The sequence below is a fragment of the Xiphias gladius genome, chromosome 12 (assembly GCF_016859285.1).
Source record: "Xiphias gladius isolate SHS-SW01 ecotype Sanya breed wild chromosome 12, ASM1685928v1, whole genome shotgun sequence".
Lineage (NCBI taxonomy): Eukaryota > Metazoa > Chordata > Actinopteri > Istiophoriformes > Xiphiidae > Xiphias > Xiphias gladius.
Genome location: NC_053411.1, coordinates 17,169,608 through 17,192,045, shown reverse-complemented (window position 1 = coordinate 17,192,045; position 22,438 = coordinate 17,169,608). Strand labels below are relative to the sequence as shown.

At 45.1% G+C, this 22,438-nt stretch overlaps 1 protein-coding gene across 1 annotated transcript in view; it reads right to left on the bottom strand.

The window, feature by feature from the left end:
- LOC120797344 (dachshund homolog 2-like) overlaps positions 1–21,774 on the bottom strand; it is a 102,724-nt gene extending 80,950 nt beyond the window's left edge. Inside the window, exon 1 of the mRNA XM_040140915.1 lies at positions 20,797–21,774. Within this exon, the coding sequence (XP_039996849.1) occupies positions 20,797–21,482 (686 nt within the window). The 5' untranslated portion in view covers positions 21,483–21,774. The remainder of the gene's footprint in view (positions 1–20,796) is intronic.
- Between the last annotated feature and the right edge of the window lie 664 nt (positions 21,775–22,438).

Sequence of the window (22,438 nt, the reverse complement as noted above, 5' to 3'; positions counted from 1 at the left end):
AACACACTGCGCTGGCCGATACCTTCAGGTGTACATTCCCTGTACGTTACTTTATAGTGCGAATGCCATATATCTACTGTTCACCAAACAATGGTCAAGATGAGTGATAAAATATTATTACCGGGAAACCATTCCATGGTTGTAAAATCCTATCTCACAGTACTGTGCAGTGTTTTAGTACCCGAATAGCCTTCAGACTCATGAATCTATTACTCAAACCAGCCTTCTCGGATTGTAGTTTATCATTACTGGAAACAACAAGTCGACAGCAACACAGCCCCCTTTTCTTTTTTTTTTTTTTTAGAACACAGGAAAATGATCTTGTGGCTGAATGGAAGCGAGTCCCTGCAGCCAAGTGTCCCCTAAATCTGGTCGTAAACCCTCCCAGGAGGTTTCCGTCCAACGGTGTTGGAGTAAATGTCCAACAATCGCCATGTTCTTCTAACGTTCAGGTGTCCACATAATTTTGGCCATGTAGCCTTGTAGCTCTCGCTCTCTCCATCGTATATCCCCTGATCTTGCCTCTCTCTGAGTCAACACTTTCTTTTTTCCTCTCTTTCTCCCATGTCATCTCTTTCCCTTCCTCCTCTTCCTCCTCTTCATCTCTCCTCCACTATCTGTTAATTTGCTCGCTCTCTCTTCCTCTCGCTCCCTCCCTCCCTCTCTCCTCTCTTTGAACCTCTCTTTTAGCCCCTGCGGCCCCAGCCAATTACACACTGTTTGTCCACCCGTTTTCAATAAAACACTGCTTCCCTCCCTCCCTCCCTCCCTCCATTCCTTCCCCTCCTTCTTTTTTTCCTATTTTCCTCCCTCCCTCTCTCTCTCTCTCTCCCCCTCTGTCCACCCCTGACTGCTTCCGTCCACTCCCGTCTTCCCTCTCCTCCACCTCCGCCCTCCCTTCGTTCTCTTTTTTCATTTTTAATTAACTTCTTTTGTAACTTGGAAGCGAATCCCCCCCCCAACAACATGCCTCTTGCACTCCCACACTTGCTCAGTCTTTCTCACACACATGCGCGCGCGCACACACACACACTGCAACACGCTCGTCCGTGTGAGACTTGGCCTTCGTCGGTTCACATAAACACACATGTAAATTGAGGTTAAACATGCTATTTACATATCAATTACAGGCAGACTTCAAATCAGTGATTAATGCGGGCTCAGATTAGCACCATGCCAGCTAGTTTAACCGCTACCTGCCGGTGTTTCAACTGCCGTGTCCAACGCATTAAAGATTTTTGACATTTGATTGATATTTGAAAGGTTTCTATCGAAAGTAAATGGATTTTGATCACTTTCAATCTCCGAATCAACGACTTGTGTCAGCTTGCGTTAGCACTGCTACTCCTATCTTAACCGCTACCCCTTCCGGGAAGGTTTTATACATTCGATTAAGATTTATGTGAGGTTAGCAGTTTTCAAATAACCGAATCAATTTGGACTGATTTCTGCATTTGCATCAATAAAATTGTAGTCGTTTGAAACAGTGATTAGCCTGTTAGCTTAACTGCTATTTGCTTTTAAAGGAAATGCATCTAGCGTATGAAATATTTTGAAACTTCTGATCGCCGATCAGTTTGTTAGTGTCTTTGTATGAGATGCGCTCTCAAGCGAATAGTTTAATGAATGTGGATCAATTTCGGTCGTCCAATCAAAGACTTGGTGCTGCGGATCGGCGCTAGCTGAGCCTGCTGGCTTTTCCACTATCTGCCGGAAAACTGCTCGGCATATTTTACTGGCCAGAAGCTGGATACGCTTTGATATATCCCAGCTTTATATTAATATTTTTTTCGGCTCAGATCTATCTAGGGGACTGATTTTATTATTTCAAGTTGATGAACCAGTGGGATTTTTTTTTTAAAAACAAACACAGGGTAGCTTAACCTCTTCTCCCTGCTCTGAAACATAATTAAAAATGGAACTTAAAAATCATTTGAGATTTAAACATTTCAGAACAAGAACTATTGATATATCTGAACGAATTTTTAAATGCATTACTCACTGCAGTTTGGATTAGCACCCAGCCTGCTAGCTGCTTAGCTATCTGTGAGACAACTGAAGATTCCCCTTTTTGAAGGAACTCAAGCTTCAAGATTAAATTTAGAAATATTTTACCTGAACAGATGAAAAGAAACCAAGAATACCCTGGTTAAAGTGGAGAATGGTCGACCAGTTAAAAGCATGAAAAGTGGTCAAACCAGGCCATTTTTTTTTAATTGTTTAAACTGGCCACCATCATAATTACAACCCAGTAAATGAATGAAGAGTAAATTTGGTCGTTGTGTGACTGCTCTATATTTCACTTTGCTTTCATGTTACAGTATGTGGTTTTATTGCTTTGACTGTGCTTTTATGTCAGGTTGCAGTATGTGATTTTACTGGCTTTCGCTGCAGTTTAATTTTACTATACTTTATTATAATCCTGCAGTCTACTCACACGTTTTTTCATATGTACTCAGAGAGCACAACACATTCATTGTGTGGGCTGCGGCTTGAAGAATCCACTGAGAACATGAGATTGGTATCATGTTAAAAAAAATCAATATATTTCTCTCTTTTTTAATTGTATATTCTGTATTTAACATTGTCTGGTGACGAGTGATGGAGGGGACAAAGGACATGCATGGTGTCTAAACTTAAAAAAGTTTAAACCATAATCTGTTAATTCGTGAGCATGTCCGCCGTCACCTTACTCAATTTAAATATTTCCTCTCATTATTCCTTGTATGTTCTTAACATTTTCAACATCTACTTTTGCTTCAAGGTCTATACGACTTTTCCTACACTTTTATAAAAGGTATGTTTTACCTGATTATTGATGATGGAATTTTGATGATTTGATTTAATTTAAGGATAATCTGCAATAAAAAAAAACAAAAAAAAACACAAACATAAAACATAGAAAAGTTGAACATGGAAGACAAATATCCAGGAAAAATGATTTCTTGCAGGGAATTTTGTCTTTCTACCTTTTGCGGGAAAGTTTTGTGACTTTGATGACATGCTAAACTACACTCCTTCCGTCCCTCCGTCTTTTTTCGTACCTGTCCCTCTCTCTTTTAACAAGATTGCAATGATTTATTGGTGACACCCACACATCAAAAGTAGAAAGGAAAAAAAAAAAAGAAAAGGAGAAAGTGAAAAGAGAGAGAGAAAAAAAAAAAGGGTACAAGAAAACGAGAGGGGAGAATGGAAAAAAAAAGCAAAGTGAGAGATAAGAAAATGAAAGACAAGATGATGTTTTGCAAACTAAGACCAACTTCAGCAGCTGCATGGACACACACACACAGTCACACACACACACACATACATATAGCGCAGAGGTTTTCTGACAGTGAAGCATGTATTGTTGCATTGTTTCCTTTGAGTAGAAAATTACAGTGGACTGGATCACTTCAATGACAAGCTATCAAAACGACAGCATGTATGCCTGCACACACACACACACACACACACACACACACACACACACACACACACCATATTTACACACAAACACAGCATGCTTCTACTGAATGACAAGCTCATAGCTGCAAAAACAATGTTTTCAGATATTCACATTAAGAACTCTCTCCCTGCCGTTAAAGCTGCACACTGAGGACACAACAAAGGCATTTAGTGGTTGAGAAGGTGTATGAGAAAACACTCCTTTTCATGCCAACGTGCAGGTGCTCGTAAGTTTAATAAGTCATTTTCTTTTAAAAGGTGCACTGTACCAAACCATTGAAAAATACGTCCCCGACTTTGTTACAGCACCAACTCACAGCTGATTAAAAACAAACATCTGGCAGGAGCTGAAGGAGGAACATCTCGGGTGATGGCGATGCCGTTGTGTGCTCAAAAGAAACAACCAACATTCTAATACATGAATCTGGCGAGTGTTTACGACAGCAGGAGGGTGTGTGTGAGAGACTGAAAATAAACTACAGTGTGTGTGTGTGTGTGTGTGTGTTCATGGTGATGAAGGAACATGTCACCCAGAGCAACAGTGGGGCTCACTGATGTGTTTTTAATACTTTTTGTACAACGATGGAGCTCTATGGCTCAGAGGAATAACATAATATATCAGGCTTTGATACACACACACACACACACACACACACACACACAATACTTCTTAGTAGGTACAATCATTGATCATTTCGGTCAATGATTGAGAATTCCTCTGAGGAGAAAACCGCGACCCGAATCCAGTGACTCGCAGGCCTAAAAACGTTCAGACGTCTAGATGAAAACCGGGCTAAATCTAAATGAAAGGCGAAAGCTCTCCAGACGTCTGGGTCACATACAAATATCGCCTCCGCTACACTTAAATGACTAGACTTCAACGTGCAGTTATGGGACCTGCTCCGCACTAAAATACAGTCATTGAAATCCTATAGTTTAGAAAAAAAGGCCTTGATTTCAGCGTCCTCAGGAAAAACAGTCTTACATTTGATTTTCAGAAAAGGTCTTAAATGTGTTTTTCGAGCCTGACACAGGCGCTAACGGTAGTTACAGTGCATCATATTCACTGTTTTTTTTTTTTTTAACCTGCAGCCCTGTGCTAAAATTTTTCCGTCATGAATCTACACTCCATGGTCCATAATGACAAAGCGAAAACACAATTTTAGAAAAAAGTTTGAAAATTTATTAAAAAGGAAAAACTGAAATAACACATGACTTCAGTATTTACACCATGTGCTCAGTACTTAGTTGATGCACCTTTGGCTGCGATTGCAGCCTCGGGTCTTCTTGGGTTTGACGCAACAAGTTTTCCACACCTGGATTTGGGGGTTTTATGCCATTCTTCTCTGCAGATCCTCCCAAGGTCCGTCGGATTGGATGGGGACCGTCGGTGGACAGCCACTTTCAGGTCTCTCCAGAGATGGTCGATATGGTTCAAGTCAGGTCTCTGGCCAGGCCACTCAAGGACATTCAGATGGTTGTCCCTAAGCCAGTCCTGTGTTGTCTTGGCTGTGTGCTTATGGTCACTGTCATGTTGGAAGATCCTGAGGTTTTCCAGGAGCGCTTGTCCTGAGCGCTCTGGACCAGGTTTTCACTAAAGACGTCTCTGTACTCTGCTCCGTTCATCTTTCCCTCAACCCTGACCAGCCTCCCTGCCCCGCCACCGAAAAAACACCCCCCAACCGCATGATGCTGCCACCACCCTGCTTCACCGTTGAGGTGGTACTGGGCAGGTGATGAGCTGTGTCTGGTTTCCTCCAGACATGACGCTTGGAATTGACACCAAAAAGTTCAATCTTGGTTTCAACAACCCAGAGAATCTTGTTTCTCACAGTCTCAGAGTCCCTTTTCCGTAATCTCCGGGCAGCTCTCGTCTCTCTCTCACCCAGGAGAGGCCCCCGTCTGGCAACTCTGGCTGCAGTGATGGTCGTCCTTCCGAGCCGAGCCAGAGTAACAATCGGGTTCTTAGTCACCTCTCTTACCAAGGCCCTACTCCCCAGACTGCCCAGTTTAGCCAGGCAGCCAGCTCCAGGAGGAGATCTGGTTGTTCCGAACTTCCTCCACTGAAGACGTGTTTATTTTGCTAGTATCTAGCAAAGGGTCTAAATAATTGTTTAAATGTGATATTTCAGTTTTTCTTTTTTAATAAATTTGCAAAAATTCCTAAAATCCTGTTTTTGCTTTGTCATTGTAGGGAACACTGAGTGTAGAATAATCAGGGGGAAAACTGATGCCTTTTAGCCTGAGGTTACAAGATAGCAAAATGTGACAAAAGTGAAGGGGTCTAAATACTTTCTGAATGAACTGTATACAATATTTTTGTATGTGATTTAAGCAAAACTGGCTGGACTATCTCCAGCGCTGTTGTTCCAGACCTCTGACTGTGCGTAAAATTCCCACGTGGCCCCTAAATTAATTCGTTATTTTTTAATGGGTCAATCCATCCATCCATTTTCTGCTTCTTACCCAGGTCCAGGCTGTGTTTAATGATTAATTTATTATATTGTTAGGACTTACTGTTATATACAACTGGGAAGCGCTGACAAAAATATGATATAAATATAAATAAATTCATCCTCTTGGTAGTTAATTCTAGGCCTTACTGGTTTTCATTGATATTTGTCATGATCTAACCTATAAGACCGTGAAAAGGGTATTAAATTTGGTCCTGTGTGATATTTAAAAAGTTCTTTAAAAGTCTTAAATGTAACTTGGTGAACCTGCAGAAACCCGGAGAAGACATTTAAATCCGCTGCTGACAAAGGGAGAAAGGCTTTAGGGTCTCTGGATTTTAGAGAAGCTTTAAACTCAAAGTGAGGAGAAAAAAAAAATCTATATTACTTGTGATGATAACATTGACATATTCTTATTTTTGTGAACGTTTGTTGTAACTTCATTTTCTTGTCCTGAACCTCTCGTATGCAAACACAAGAAACAACTGGAGTTTGGGAAGTTGGCACTCCAGTGTAGCGCTAACATGTTTGTTTGCTCACACACACACACACACACACACACACACACACTCCCACGGCACTACAATGATGAGAACCTCTTCCTCCATAAACGTCTCAGTCAGTTTAACCACTGTTATTATTCTAATCATGATGACATGTTTTTAAATGGATTATTATACGTTTTCATTAATAACACGCTGTCTGGGAAGGATTTTTGACGCGCGGGGTGGCGGTGACGGATGCGCGCACACACACACACACACACACACACACACACACACACACACACACACACACACAAACACTGTAAATGCGCACAGCAATAAACTATGAACACACACACACACACAAAGCCACAAACATGCATAAAAAACAGGAAAAAAAAGGAAATATGTGCCATATTGAGAGAGAAAAAAAAAAAAAGAATTTTAAGATTTTAAGAAAACACACACTTACATTCTCCTGACATGTTTTCACTCTGCTAATTACAAATTACAGCAAGTTAAAGTTTTTGTTAATAACACACTGTCTGGTAAAGTTTCTGTATGACGAGGACAGTGGTGGGCGACACACACACACACACACACACACGCATGCTCTTGTCATGTTTTTAAATTGATTTCAGCTATAATTATTTTTGCAATAACACACGCGTTCTCCTTCACTCTCTCTCTCTCATCTGTACGTCGTGGCATTTTAAAAATGGGTGATAATTATGGTGTTTTTTTTACTGTTTTTATTAATAATATGTCTGTAGGAAAGCACACACACACACACACACACACACGCACGCACACACACACACACACATCACCTGTCCCCCTGCTGCCCTCTCTTTACCCTCTCTCAGCTCCTCCTCTGTCCTCCTTTCATCTCCTCCTTCGCCTCTGACCTCCTCCTCCTCCTCTTCTCTCTCTCTCTCTTTGATATTTCAGTTTGCGGATGCCGCTCGCTCTAAACTGTAAATCTGTCGGTTGCTTCTTTTTTTCTTTTCTCTGTAACACACACACACACACACACACACACCCACACACACACACACACAACCAGACAACCACACACACGCCCCTCTGACAAGCTGTCACAATAAATAGACAGATAAGACCAGGTGAAGGAAGAGGAGCAGGAGAGGGAGGGGTAAATCACAAGAAGATTGAATGAGAGAGGGATGGAAGGTGGAAGGGAGGGAAAAGAGGGAGGTGGAGGAGAAGAGGAGCGGATGAGCAGCGAAAGGGAGAGGAGAGGAGGAGAGGAGGAGAGGATGCACGGATGAGCCAAAAGATGGAAGAGGAGGAAGACAGGAGTGGGGGTTTGAAGGAGGAGTGACAGGAGAGCAATGAAAGAAAAAGGAGAAGAGAAAGAGGAGAGGTTGGGCTGATGGCCCAAAAGATAGGGAGGGAGGGAAGAGAGGAGGAGGAGGAGGAGAAGAAATAAGTTTAAAAAAAAAGGAGGCATGTTAATAAGGAGAAAAAATGTCAAGTGATGAAGAAAGAAGGACAAGAGGAGAGCCAAACAGATTAAACAGGAGGGAAGGAAGGAGGTGGAGAAGGAGCAGGAAAATAAGAAAAACATGAGGAAATAAGGAAGACAAAAGATAAAAGAGGAGGAAAAAAAAGAAAGGAAACAAGAAGAAATGATGGAAGGAGGAAGAAAAAAAGAGTAGAGATGAGGAAAAGAGAGGGGAGGAAGCAAGGAGGGGAAAGAGAAGGAGGAATGAATGGACCGAAGAGATGAAAGAGGATGAAGGAAAGGAGGAGACTGATGAAAGGATGAAAAAGATGAAAGGAGAAAAAAAGATTAGATAAGAGAAGAGGAGAGAGGAAGATGAACCGATGACAGAAAGATGGAAGAGGAGGGAAGAAAGGGGAATGAGCAGGGAAAAGGGGGAAGAGAAAAGGAGGATGGTAAATAGTGAGCAATGAAAGAAGACATGAAGAAAGAAGAGGAGTAAGAGGAGAGGAGGGAGGGGACAAAATATGATGAACAGATGGACAGAAATGATGGAAGATGCGGGAAGCAAAGAAAAGAGGAGGAGCGGTGGGGAACCAAAAGGAACAGGGGTGAGGAAAGGAAGAAAGGAGAGGACGTCTCGAGAGTTCGACAAATGAAAGAAAAACTAGGAAGTAGTAAATAAAAAAGAAAAAGGAGGATAAGAAAGAGGAGAGGGGTGCAGGAGGGAAATTAGGGGCGGAGAGATGACACTCGGGGAAGAGGAGAAATAACTGATGAGAATAGAGATAGAAAAGGAGGTGAAAAGATGAGTAGAGGAAAAGAGATATGAAAGAGGGAGGAGGAGGGATGGAGAGATTTCCTGGTGAACGAGAGGAAAAGCTGTTGTGACACTCCCTAATGCGATTTCTAAACCAATCTGCTAAGTGCACCTAAGAGACTGTGTGTGTGTGTGTGTGTGTGAGTGTGTGTGTGTGTTCGCAGGCATCGAATAATCTTGTTGCAGACAACACCCCACCTCCTCACTCCTTCACCTCCCTTCCCTTGGTTTCTCTCTGTCACTTGGAGTACGTCTACATTAACCCACCTACGTCTGGAAAAAAAAATGCATCTCTCTCTTTCAACTTTTTGGTTTTCTTTTTCCGAAACGCCCAGAAATGAAGCTTTTCAAAAGAGAAAAAAGAAAAGAAGAAAAAAAAAAAGAAAAAAAAAAAGGAAAAGGTGTCCGGGGGGGACAAATCTACACCAGAACACCAGCATTAGCACCGATGGGGAAAACTGAGCTCGTCAAAACCATGAAGTAAACCAGCGTAAGTGTGGGAGGGAAAACTTTCACCGGTCCAAATTCCCCAACACATCCACCCCCCGAGGAATTTCTGACTCGCAACCAAAACACTGTTAAATTCTCTGCTAGTAATCTATTAACAAACACAACATCTCCCAACAACCCCGCCTCCCACAAATTATGCTCCTATACAACTAAACTGCTTTTTGCAAATGCATTTTGTAAGAAACACAACTGCGACCCGATTAGGTTTTCCATTAACAGAATGAGGAAACGTGATCAATTTATGTGTCTGGCAAATGGCAATTATGTCGAAACTGGACGCATCAATTAACGGTTCACTAACAACGCATTATTTTTTCTGCTAAAATATTAGATAAGATCTTCACTTGTAGTGACCCCAGCATTAGTCAACCGTTTCCTGGTTCTGTTTGGACCCTCGCAGCACTTTGGTGAAGGTTTCGGGAAAGATCCTGGTCTGGTCAGAAAAAGGTTCACAGTGACTTGCACACACAACCTGTTTATTAACCTTTAACCAAAACCAACATCTTTCCTGAACCTTAAACAAAGTGCCTTTTTTGCCAAAACCACGGACGGGACTCTGGACACGAACCCCCGGTCTCCGGTGCGACAGTCGTGCACTTTGTAGGCCTACCGTCCACCTCCTGGTGACTCCGCTGCCTTTATAAAAAAAATAAAGAAAGAAAAATAAAGAAAAAGGTAGCGCTTCACTCATTCAAAATAAATAAGTGAACAAATAAACAAATTGTTACGTCTGAACATATGTTTCCTACAAAACGCCTTTGCTGTTGCAGTTTAGTTGTATATTAACATGACTTCTAGGAGACATGGTTTACTACCGACAACATACAAAATGAGCACTTCTGTGGCGTAAAACATTAAACTTCTGGAGAGCAGGGGAACCATTTCACTAAGCAAGTGCATTTAATTTACAGGTTCAGTAGCTCTGCTTTTACATCCCTTTTGAAAATATAACTTCAGTTAAAAAGGAAGCTTTTTATTAAGTGACCTCTTTATGAGCTTAGTGTATTTTTAAAAAAATATACATCTCTGTGTGATTTCATTAGATTTGTCTGTTATCGGATGTTGTACTTTTTACTTGGTATTTGATTTTAAAGTGGTTGGTTTTACTTGTGCAACACCTCGCAACCTTGTCAAGAAAATAATCATTCTTTCTATATCACTTATTATTATTGTCATCATCATCATCATCCTCAGTTAATGCATAACTACTTTTTACGCCATCGTCTACTAACTAAATTGATCACCAGAAGAAGATATGTCTGGATTTTGGCGGAGACCCTGATAAGTGACCCTCTGACCATCGGCAGGAATATTATTCTATACAATTTTGGAGAAATGATTTTCATTTTAATCACATTTAGTGAGAACTAAGTTTAAAAAAGTTATGAGGATGAGTTTTTAAAATCCCAGAGTGTTTTATTTGTGTATACGTTTAATGTCAATTCCTCCTCAGGTCGTTAAAGCTGCACTAATATATATTTATACATCATCAGTAAATCCAATGGTTACGTGACAGGCGAAATATGTCGCTCGTAGTAATGAACCAACAGAGAATCATGACTCTGTAGTTCCCCACAGCTCAATGATGCATTTTGGTGCCTTCAAGTTCATTTGCAGTGCCCAACTTTGCTGTCCTTAACCCCGATTCCAATGGCGGCCGGCAGCTGTTTAACGAGCCCCGATAAAGCCACTGTGCTCTACCCGTCCAGCACCAAAAGACAAGCAGGCACAGTTAGAGGCAAGCTGGGGAACACAGTGGTAAAGATTTAGCAGCTAGGGGGCCACATATTTCCCTCAGGAGTTGGTGGCGAACAAAATGGAGCAAAAAGAAGCGTAAATATTGGACTTATATTCATCAGATGGACACAAAAGTGACTTCAAATGAATGATAACGTTGCTCCATGTCTGCTGGATGTGTAAATAAACAAATTTTTGATAACACATTTGAAAAAAACAAAAAAACAAAAAAACAATGAGTTTACTCTCAATGTCTCTCGCCCCCCGTCTCTCTCTCTCTCTCTTTGTCTCTCTCCATCTCAAAAGTTGGAGACTGAAACAGCCTTTGTGAAATATTATCTATTCCCCAACACACACACACACACACACACACACACACACACACACACACACGATGACCTGCCTCTCCCCTCTTGCTGTTTTGTTCAGCCCACACCCACCCACCCACCCACCCACACCCACCCACCCACCCATCCACCCACACACACACACACACACACAGGGGGAGAGGATCAGTTCTTTTCCGTGGTGACAGAGGGTCATATTTCTTCCTTTGATCTCCACCTCTCCCTCTCTCTGTGATCCTTCACTCTGTTTTCATCCGGAAAACAGAGAGAAAACGAGAGAGAGAGAGAATCTTTCCTCTCTGTCTCTCACCCCGGCTTGTTGGTAGGTTGGTAAGTGAAGCGTGAAACCGCCTCCTCTGCCCCTGAGACACATATGCTCAAAGCCACCACGTTGCTGGACGGAAAAGCGTAATAAAAATCAAACCGTGCACAGGATGCGAGGAACCTGCTCGCGTTACGTTAAGGCACGTTAGCGATAATCCGCGATGACCCGTGCGGTTACGCGGTGTATAGACGCAAAGGTCCCCTGTTGTCCGTAACTGCACAGACCAGAGTACGTTAACTCTCTAACACCACAGCCAACCGCCGGAACGGAAGTATCCTTATCGCGAGTCCATCCATCCATCAGCCGCACCGCTTATCCTTCGAGGGTAGCGGGGATAAGATTAAGATTCTTCTCCTTTGGTAGGTATACCGCAGCTGTCAGTTGTTTATCGTTGGCTAATGTGTCGTCATAATGGTAAAGGATTTTCATCAGAATGTAACGGGTTTTTTCCAAATTAACTAACTGGAGAAATATCATGATGTACTATCACAATATTTCTCTTGACTGGAGGCCAAGGAGCTAGACGTTCGCTCCGCTCAGGGTCTCCCAAAATTTCAAATTGCAATTTGGTAAATTTCCAAGATCAGACATTATCAGCTGAAGAGATGTCATTAAGATGCATGCAGGAACATTTCCCAGGGCATGTGCGTGTGCTCGGCAGCTTACATTTCAAAAATAATTAAAAAAAAAAAAAACAAAAAAAAAACACTGGCGTGACAGGATAAAAGCCGCCAGGCAGCATAAAAAAAAGTGTAAAATGTTGCACGAATGTGCCTGGGGATGTAGATAACTCTCAGCCTCGCTTTAAGTACTCTCCGCTATGTGCCCTTTTTGGCCGCCACAGATAGCCTTTGATTTTGGAACATTTAAAATTAAGAAATACAAAATTTCTGTCTTCCGAGTAATTTGCTACAGCGAGCTGTTTTTGCAGATGAGATGAAGGCACTCGGTCTACTACATTTTTCGTACTTAGAAGAATATTACATCCACACGCTCTTAAACACAAACTTTCAATTGATTTGTGCCAAATTTTAGCCTCAGGTAAAACACCGACTGCATTGTCTATATTTATAAAACATCGAAAAAAAACAGTGAAAAATGTCCACCACAATATCCTAGATGACAAGGGGACATCACCAAATGTCTCGTTTTGTCCAACCAACCATCCAAAACCTGAAGATTTTCAATTAACTAGAAACTGAGCCAAGGAAAAGCAGCAAATGCTAAACTTTTAAGAAGGTGGAAGCAGTAAATATTTGGCATTTTGCTTGAGAATTTAAATAATCAATTATCAACACAGCGGCTGACTACGTTTCTGTCGACTGACAAATCAATCAATCGTCTAATCTTTACAGGTCTACAAATAAGCTGTAAAACTCAGGGGATGTATCTCATCCTGTTTTACATTAGGGAGGGTTGGTAGAGAACAAGTGGCTATAAACTTGTCCCTCTCAACAGACCTTCAACTCTGTATTTTTGATATTGACTGAAAACTGATCACCGTCACTGATCAATCTGATTGATGGACTGTGTTCGGCGTCTGACTGGTCACCGTCTGACTGTTAACACACACACACACACACACACACACCTCCGCGCTGCAGCGCGGTGACCTCAGCTCCCCGCCGGCCAACGCTTTAACCTTTATCAATTAACCAACAGCACAGAGAGCAGCTGAAACCAGACACACACACACACACACACACGAAGACAAAACACAGAAAACAGAAAACAACACACACACAAATATCAGCAAGACACAAACGACGACACACACTGAAGCAGGCACATGCAGGCATTTATGAACACTACCGCAGACACATACACACAGAGATGTAACCTGACCCAGTGTGACAACTGATAGCTCTGTTTGTGCTTTCTAGACAGTCACACACACACACACACACACATACCTCAGCTAGAAGGCAAAACAAGCGACTGTGTTTGAGTGTGTTTTAGTGTGTGTGCATTTTACAAACCACTGTGCTCCATTAAAAGAACTTAATGCTCCATGTAAAAGAATGAAAAACACCAAATTGATGCAACGAGTTCACGCTGAGTGTGTGTGTGGACGATGTCCTGTGAGAGTGAATGTGTGTGTGTGTGTGTGTGTGTGTGTGTGTGTGTGTGTGTGTGTGTGTGTGCTTCAACAAACCAACACGACTTTGCTCCAGTGTTACAAGACGACACTTGCTCCATGTGTTACAGCGTTTTGTTTGCTGTTCTTTTCTGTGTGTGTGTGTGTGTGTTTTAGCGTTTGTGTCCGTGCGCGAGCGTGTGTGTCTGTCTGCGTGCGCAGGCTCTAACAGCCTGTCGTGATAAGGGGAGCCGAGAATAACACTCCGACATCAGCAGCCCTCCCTCCTGTCGCTCAGTATCGACCCCCTCTCTCACTCACACACACACACACACACAGCCACACACACACACACACACACACACAGCCACACACACTGCCACCTACACACAAAACCAAGGAGGTGACAAGGAAGAAGAATAACCTCTGCCTCTCCTGCTCAGACCAAAACAGCTCAGTGGTTTCTTACAAATAATCATTAACACTTTATTCTACATAAATTCCCACGTTTGCAGGAAAGAAGAACGTCACCAGTAATAGAGAAAGCAGAGACAGTCTTCAGTCAAACTTCACACTGAATGCTAGCTTGACAGTGATTGTTTTGCACACAATGCAACACATATGTAATGTAAAGTTTCCAATAATAAAACGCATGTCAGTGAATCTGTGAATAATGGTTTCAAAATTGAGGGTTTTTTTTTAAATGAAGTCCCTATTTTACCCAAAATTAGCACCAAATCCCACAGTTCTCTCCAGGAAATTACTAGGAAACCAGGCACCTGGAAAATAAGGTGTTACCTTCGAGAGAATCATGTATGAAGATGAAGGGAGGTGTAATTAGTTTGTCGGCCCTTTGAAAAAGCCCGAGGCCTGTGTGTGCCTCAGCCAGGCTGCCCGTCGGATCAGCTAACAGCATCTGAAACTACCTCTCCAACAGTCTGAGTCTGACATTCTTCTGTGACTTCCCAAAACAGACGGACGGCCCGATAATCGTGCCCACGCCACCCAGCACTTGAACAAGCACGTATGCGGCACCGCGCACGAGTTCCAGGCCCGTCGGATGTTTAGATTCGCATCCGTCGCGCGGTGCCATCGGGGGAGGCGTCTGACGGGTCCCAAATTCCTTCGGCAGCAGGGCGAACCAACGGCCGGAGTCATTAAGAACTGCGGAGACCAGGAGAACGAGGAGTCCTGCCACAGACGGTCCGGCCCCCCCCCACAGAGCCCTGATCTCAGCGTCATGGAGGCATGGAGGACTAGTTCATTTCAAGCATACTGACACCTTTAGCGTGAAAGTAAGAGTTCACTCTCCCTGCACAAGGAAGTAATCAAGTTTGACTCATCATTTTAGTCGTTTTTTTTAAAGCTCAAATGTCAAACGTTCTCTGGTTTTATGTGAAACTAAATCAAAGCTCCTCAGATTCTGAACGAGCAATTTGAGGTCTTCACTTTGGACCCTGAGAAAGTGTGACGGGCACTTATTCTGACATTTTATAAACTCAGCGACTAATCAAGAGAATAACTGTCAGATTAATACTGGGTCACATGTTCCTTCATCCCCATGCACACACACACACACACACACACACACACACACACACACACACTGTAGTCTATTTTGACTCGGTCCCACTGCAAAACTGAGATTTCTTCCAAATGATGCCGGTAGAGTGCCGGACAAACCACTGCTGTACAAAGCTCAGATCTCTGGAGGTCATTCCTTTTTTCTGCACGAATTAACAAAGTTGTATGAGCAGTGTGACACACCTGAACTGCCTCCAAACAAACCTTTCTACCTCATGCAGAAATAAAGAACAACTTCTAGAGCTCTGGTGTGCAGTGACAAATGACCTTCAATCTGGTGAGCCTGCTTCAAAGTCTGCAGCACACAGAGTTGATGTCATCTCCCTTAAATAACTCATTTAATTTTCCATCTTTAGCAGGATGTGTGGGAACTCGTGTTTCGCTTTGGGCGGCACAGATCGTTTCTCGTTTTTTGTCGGTTTGTATCTCAGCGAAAGAGCAGATCCTCAATCATTGCAGAAAACACGAGGAAGAGCACTTCAAATTTAAAAAAAAAAACAAAACAAAACAAAACACAAGTTAACATAAACCAAAATCTAACAAAAATGGCGCCAGTGGTATAAGTGGATATAAGTGGTCGTTGTGTTTACACATACACATGTGGCTATCAAGACGACGGAAGATGCGGAATCCCAGTGGGAGATTTTCTTTCTTCTTTTCCTGGGTATTTAATTTTTCCTTTCTTTTCACTGAGAATAATGTCAGGAGAGAGAGAGAGAGAGAGAGGGCAAGAGAGAGAGCATTAGCGAGAGTGAGAGCGAGAGAGAGAGGCATTAGAGGAATGTCAATATGATTGGAGAGACGGGAGTATGTGTTCGCTGTGCGTTCAACAACAATAGCTCTCCAGCCGTGTTGTTCCATGTGCATTCACCATTCACATGATCCATTATTACCCCTGACATGTACCGCTGTGTGTGTGTGTGTGTGTGTGTGAGTGAGAGAGAGTGAGAGGGAAACAGAGAGAGAGAGAGAGAGAGAAGACAGAGTGATTGAGATGAAGAGACAGAGGAGAGAGAGGTGAAAGACGGGGATAAAGAAGAAGAGACAGAAATACACCGCTGATAGTGTGCATGTGTGTTTGCACTTTTACATCTATCTTTGTGAGGACCACTTTGAGTTATATACCTTGATGAGTGAGGACGTTTTGTCCGGTCCTCACTTTTCTGACACGCCCTCAGGGGGCTGTTTAAAAAGGTTAGGACCTGGTTTTAGGGTTCAGGTTAGAATCTGGTTTAGGTTTAGGTCTGGGTGAGGGTTGGGGTTAGAGTTAAGAGGCCTGGGAATGCATTACGTCAAGGAGTGTCCTCACAAAGATGGAAGCACAAGTTTGTGTGTGTGTGTGTGTGTTCATAGAAAAGAAACAGATATGGGTGAGAGACAGAGGTGAGATAAAGGGAGAGAGTGAGAGCGGGCGATAAAAAGAGTCAAAAATAGCAAAAGACAAAATGAGAGAAGACGTGGACGGAAAGAAAAAGACAGAAAGAGAGAGAGGGGGAGGAAGAATTGACCCTGCTCTTCAAAACAGGGAAAGGACTTAACATTTCATGCTTAATAAACTGTAGACTGGTGTGTGTGGTCAGCTAAAAAACAGAGGTCACTCCGCAGCAGTCCAGCGACTCCACAGCAACACAATACACTGTTAATGATTAGCCGATACGGAACGACTGCCACTTAAAACTATCCGTGACTTTCATCTTTCCCCCGGACCGAAAGCGAGTGAGGGCGAAGACGACAGCCAGCCTCCCCGCTGCGGCCCCGGTGGGAAATTCTAGGGGTTCCGCCATTCAAAGCGCTTCCCGTTAAACCCGGACGTGTCCCTTCCTCCTCCTTCGCTGGTTTGCCGAGGTTTTCCCTGCCTGAAAAAAAACGGCAACGTGTGTGTCAAACTAGCGAGTGTATTCACCCATGAAAAAGTACGCCGGATTGGCTCCTGGCAGTTCCTGCTTGCGGTGTACCCCACGGGCGTCCAGGCAACTGTCACCGGATTCATCCGACACTGAAGAAAATCTTAAAAATCTGAAGATTCTCAGGCAACTTCTGGAGTTTTCAGCAGCTTTTTTGTTTTTTTTTCCAATGATTTCAAACAGGATTTATGGACAAACTATGCAGTGGAAGGCGATACCCCCGGAAAGTGTCAGTCACACTGGATCTAAAAAATGTGTGTATCGTTGCCTCTGTGTTCGGATTGGACGGGGCCATGACTCGGAGAACGAGCGTGATCTTTGGCACAAGTGGCAGCAATCAGGTACTAAGGGTTTTCAAACTGCCTCCACGCTGTTAAGTTGGGAGAAGGAAAAAAAAAAAAAATCATTGACCAAACCACAATTACTAACTCGCTGTTGTTTTCTGAAGGACGTCACGCACCTGCGACTCTGCTCATGTTTTTGAGATATCAGTGGATCCCCCTTGGTTTTCCTGACCTCTCCTGTCTGGAAGGAGCCTGCATAAACTCCGTGATATTCCACGAATTCAGCGGCAGTTCGCGAAGCAGCTGAAAATATCAGAACTAGACGTCAATTTTTTTTTAAAGTTAGTGAAATCGATGTTTCCCCCGTTACAGCAGATCAATCATCACACTAATGGCAGCGACGGCATAAAGAAATTCGCTATCGTCCTGATGCCAAACCGAACCAAACTAACTTTCTTTTTTCCAGTGAGGGGACGGGTTTCTTCCCAAAAGGAGATTTGGTGCATTGAAGCCCACTGAAGTCTACAGTGACATCACGCCGGTTTCAGTTAAAAAAATAAAAGCACAACATCTGTCTTGATGGAACATGGGTTGTGAATCGTGACTTCCTCCGCACTAACAAATGAATCCTCTTGTCCTTTCGAAATCCCAATTCTGTGCAGCTTGTCTCCCAAAAAAAAAAAAAAAAATTCCTTTTACCAGACAGGCAACTTGTGCAACGAATCACCTGCGCCGTTACTCAACGGCTCAGCTTTCTGTGGTGAAAACAAACAACTTGCTCTCTCCCAGTTGGGGGACGAAGAGGCGATTTGGATCACTCAGGAAATTACGACAATTCGGTGCAAACTGAAGGGATTTTTTTTTTCCTTTTCCAGAGAAGTTGAAGTCACTGGGAAGCTCCGGGTCACCGCCGGCTTTTATCTCATTTCCCATTTTGGTGCTAAAGTTTTCGTAAAAACCGAATGAAACCCCTGAACTCTCAAAAAGTTCGTTGAAACGTGGACGTGCAGGCTGCAGCGGGGCGAGCTCTTGAGGGCCGAGCTCAGACGTCGCGGGTTATCGTCTCTGTGACCCGGACATGTTTACGAGCCCTCTGCCTGAGCCGACGGAGCTAAACCGAGCAAAACCCGACTTGCTTCAAAATGGTGGGAGACCCGCGGGAGGCCACCGCGGCGTCTCAGTCTGAAAGGCTGCGGGAGCCCGGTTAGCGGGAACGCGAGCAGGTGACAGGTAGGTAAGATGCGCTCACGTGACCCTGAGAAGTGTCCGTTTACACTAAAACACACTTTAAAGCTGCATTTCTCTCTCACACACACCACACATTAGACACAGGAAGGCTCTCTCTCTAACTAACACACACACACACACACACACACACACACTCGCGGGGGGGGGGGGTTTGAAGTAATGGATTAGTATGAAAAGCTTTTCCATAACCGAAGTCAACAGGATGAAGCTGCGAGTTGTTTGCTCTTTGTTTGTTTGCTGTCAGTGTGTTTAGAATTTAGTTAAAAATAAAAGCACAACATCTGTCTTGATGGAACATGAGTTGTGAATCGTGACTTCCTCCGCACTAACAAATGAATCCTCTTGTCCTTTCGAAATCCCAATTCTGTGCAGCTTGTCTCCCAAAAAAAAAAAAAAAAATTCCTTTTACCAGACAGGCAACTTGTGCAACGAATCACCTGCGCCGTTACTCAACGGCTCAGCTTTCTGTGGTGAAAACAAACAACTTGCTCTCTCCCAGTTGGGGGACGAAGAGGCGATTTGGATCACTCAGGAAATTACGACAATTCGGTGCAAACTGAAGGGATTTTTTTTTCCTTTTCCAGAGAAGTTGAAGTCACTGGGAAGCTCCGGGTCACCGCCGGCTTTTATCTCATTTCCCATTTTGGTGCTAAAGTTTTCGTAAAAACCGAATGAAACCCCTGAACTCTCAAAAAGTTCGTTGAAACGTGGACGTGCAGGCTGCAGCGGGGCGAGCTCTTGAGGGCCGAGCTCAGACGTCGCGGGTTATCGTCTCTGTGACCCGGACATGTTTACGAGCCCTCCGCCTGAGCCGACGGAGCTAAACCGAGCAAAACCCGACTTGCTTCAAAATGGTGGGAGACCCGCGGGAGGCCACCGCGGCGTCTCAGTCTGAAAGGCTGCGGGAGCCCGGTTAGCGGGAACGCGAGCAGGTGACAGGTAGGTAAGATGCGCTCACGTGACCCTGAGAAGTGTCCGTTTACACTAAAACACACTTTAAAGCTGCATTTCTCCAACACACTCTTGTTTGGTTTTTCACCCTCTCACACACACCACACATTAGACACAGGAAGGCTCTCTCTCTAACACACACACACACACACACACACACACACACTCGCGGGGGGGGGGGTTTGAAGTAATGGATTAGTATGAAAAGCTTTTCCATAACCGAAGGCAACAGGATGAAGCTGCGAGTTGTTTGCTCTTTGTTTGTTTGCTGTTAGTGTGTTTAGAATTTAGTTAAAAATAAAAATTAAAAAAAAAAGCAAACTAACGAAACATGTGCCTGCTCATTTAGCAGCACACACACACACACACACACACCCCAAAATAAAATAAGGAATCTGCTGATAACAGAGCGGGAAATCATGTGCAAGAATATCACCATTAATCAGAAAGAACAAGTCACTGAGCCCACAACTAATGTTTGCATGCGTATCAACAAAAAGCGTCGGTTTTCTGGAGGACTGGAGCAGGACTACCGCGGTGATACGCGCAGACCGGACGATGATTCAACGCAGGTGCAGGCGGAACGGAAATCCCCGGAGAAATATCACAGGGTGGTTACGTGGTTAACGTGGCTGAACGCTGACAGGAGAATGCTGGAGACGTTGCGGGGTCTGCTCCGGTGTCAAGAGGCTCTGACCGGGGCAACCTCAGCAACAACTGGGGCGGGGGGGTGTAATTGTCGGAAGACTGACGCGGAGCGAAGCTGGTCGTTTCGCGGAAACCCGATTCAGAGAGCGAGACCTCACACGGACACGTTGCCTCGGAAAAATGAAACGCAGGGTGTCGAAGTTGCTGCTGCTGGGCGCCCCCCCCCCCAAATAAAAAAACACACCACGAGTCCCCGGACGAAGGGCCACAGGACCCGGCGTCCGGGGGACGCCAAAGTTGGAGCCACAGTCAGAGCGGAAAGCGCTACTAATGTCAGCCCGCCGAGACGCCGGGAGAACGAAAGGCCCCGCTAGTAAAGTCACTCTGACCGCCGCGGACACACCGGGAAGTTGCTGAGGGAATCGCGGCGACGCGGACTCACACGACGGCGTCCGGTTTCCTTCTCGGCGAAATCTGCGAATCAGTAAAAGGGACTGAAACATTCACCGACCTGGCGCTGGTGCAGTCCTGGTACAGCGTCTCGAAGTCCTTCCTGGAGATGAGCTTGCAGCGGTTCACGCCGGGCTGGATGGCGCCGAGCCCCCGCAGGACGCGCACCTGCTCCACGGTGCACACCACCGGCGTGATGTCCAGCCTCTTCAGCTTGGTGTAGACGGTGTGCAGCCCGCCCACCAGGTGCTTCAGGAAGAGGTCGAACACCTGCGGGAGGCAGATGAGCTCCTGGCCGTCCACGCTGAAGCTGGCCACCTTCACGCCGTGCACCTCCACCAGCTTGCACTCGCTGCACAGACCCGGGCCGGACGAGGTCTGTGCTAAGCCGGGGGAGCCGGGGGTCAGGCCGGCCGTGCTGAGCGAGCCGAGCCCGCCGAGAGGACCGAGAGCAGCACCGCCTCCGGACACGAGCGGGGCGGCGCCGCCGTTGCCCAAGCCGGCCAACGCGCCCCCTGGTCCGGGCAGGAAAGCGCTGAGCATGCTGCTGGTGAGCCGCGGAGACGGGGACAGGGAGTGCGAGTGGGAGTGGGAGTGTGAGTGGGAGTTAGAGTTGGTGTGCGGGCTCGAGGTGCCGCTGGAGGCGACGGAGGTGTGGAGCGCGTCGGGGGCCGAGCGGTAGAGCGCGACCGGAGTTGGGGCACCCGAACCCGGCGTGAGGAGCGGAGGGGAGCCGGGGAGCGACATGAAGGTGATGGTGGAAGAAGCGGAGAGTGGTGAAGGTGCACACACACTCTCTCCTTCTCTCTCTTCCTTTCACACACTTTCCTCCTCTCTTTCTTTCCAGTTGGGAAAACACTTGTGCGTCTTCTCTCCTCGTCCCTTTCACTTTTTTTTTTTCCTCCTCTTCTCTCCTTCCGATTTTCCTCCTCTCTTCCTCCGCTCGCTCCTCTCTCTGCCCAGGACGAGCCCTCGGTCTGGTTGCCCGTGCGCGGAAAGCGGACTGTCCGGTCTGTGCGTAAAAGCGACTGGATCAGACTCCGGGTCAGCCCTCGTCCTGGCCCCGCCTCCTCCCCCTAGGACTGACAGCCATCGGAGCCAATCGGAGGAGACTCCACGCAGGGCTGAGGACGCTATTGGCGAAGACAGAGGGGGAGGACTTCATACACCCGACTGATGTGTGTGAGTGTGTTTGTGTGTTTGTGTGGAGGGTATCGGTCAGATCTCTCGTTTTGCTGTTTCATAAACTTTCTCACGAGCTGCTTGATTCGCTTACGGGAAGTTTTTATTTTTCTTCTTCTTCAGTTTTTTTGGCTTTTTTTTTTTTCACGGTCGAACCTCTCAACCCTTACTCCCCGTGCACGCGCGCGTGTTTGCGTGTGTGTACGCGCGCGCGCGTGCGCACGTCCGCGGTGTGTTTGTGTGTCCAGTTTTGGCTCAAATGCGAGCTCTGGTGGCGAGACGGACGCATGTTCCTCGCAGACGCTGACCCCCGATCAGTGATCGGACTGCAGGTGGAGAAGAGAGGAAAGGTTGGATGGGAAGGAGGGAGGAGGGAGGAGGGGGGGGGGTTAAATAGGAAAGAAGTGAATGGAGGGAAGAAAAGAAGAAAGGAGGGAGGGGGGCATACTCGAACAAAACTGACTACTTGAAGGGGGGGTGACAGAAAAAAAAAGGAAAGGAAGGAAGAGAAGAAGGATGGA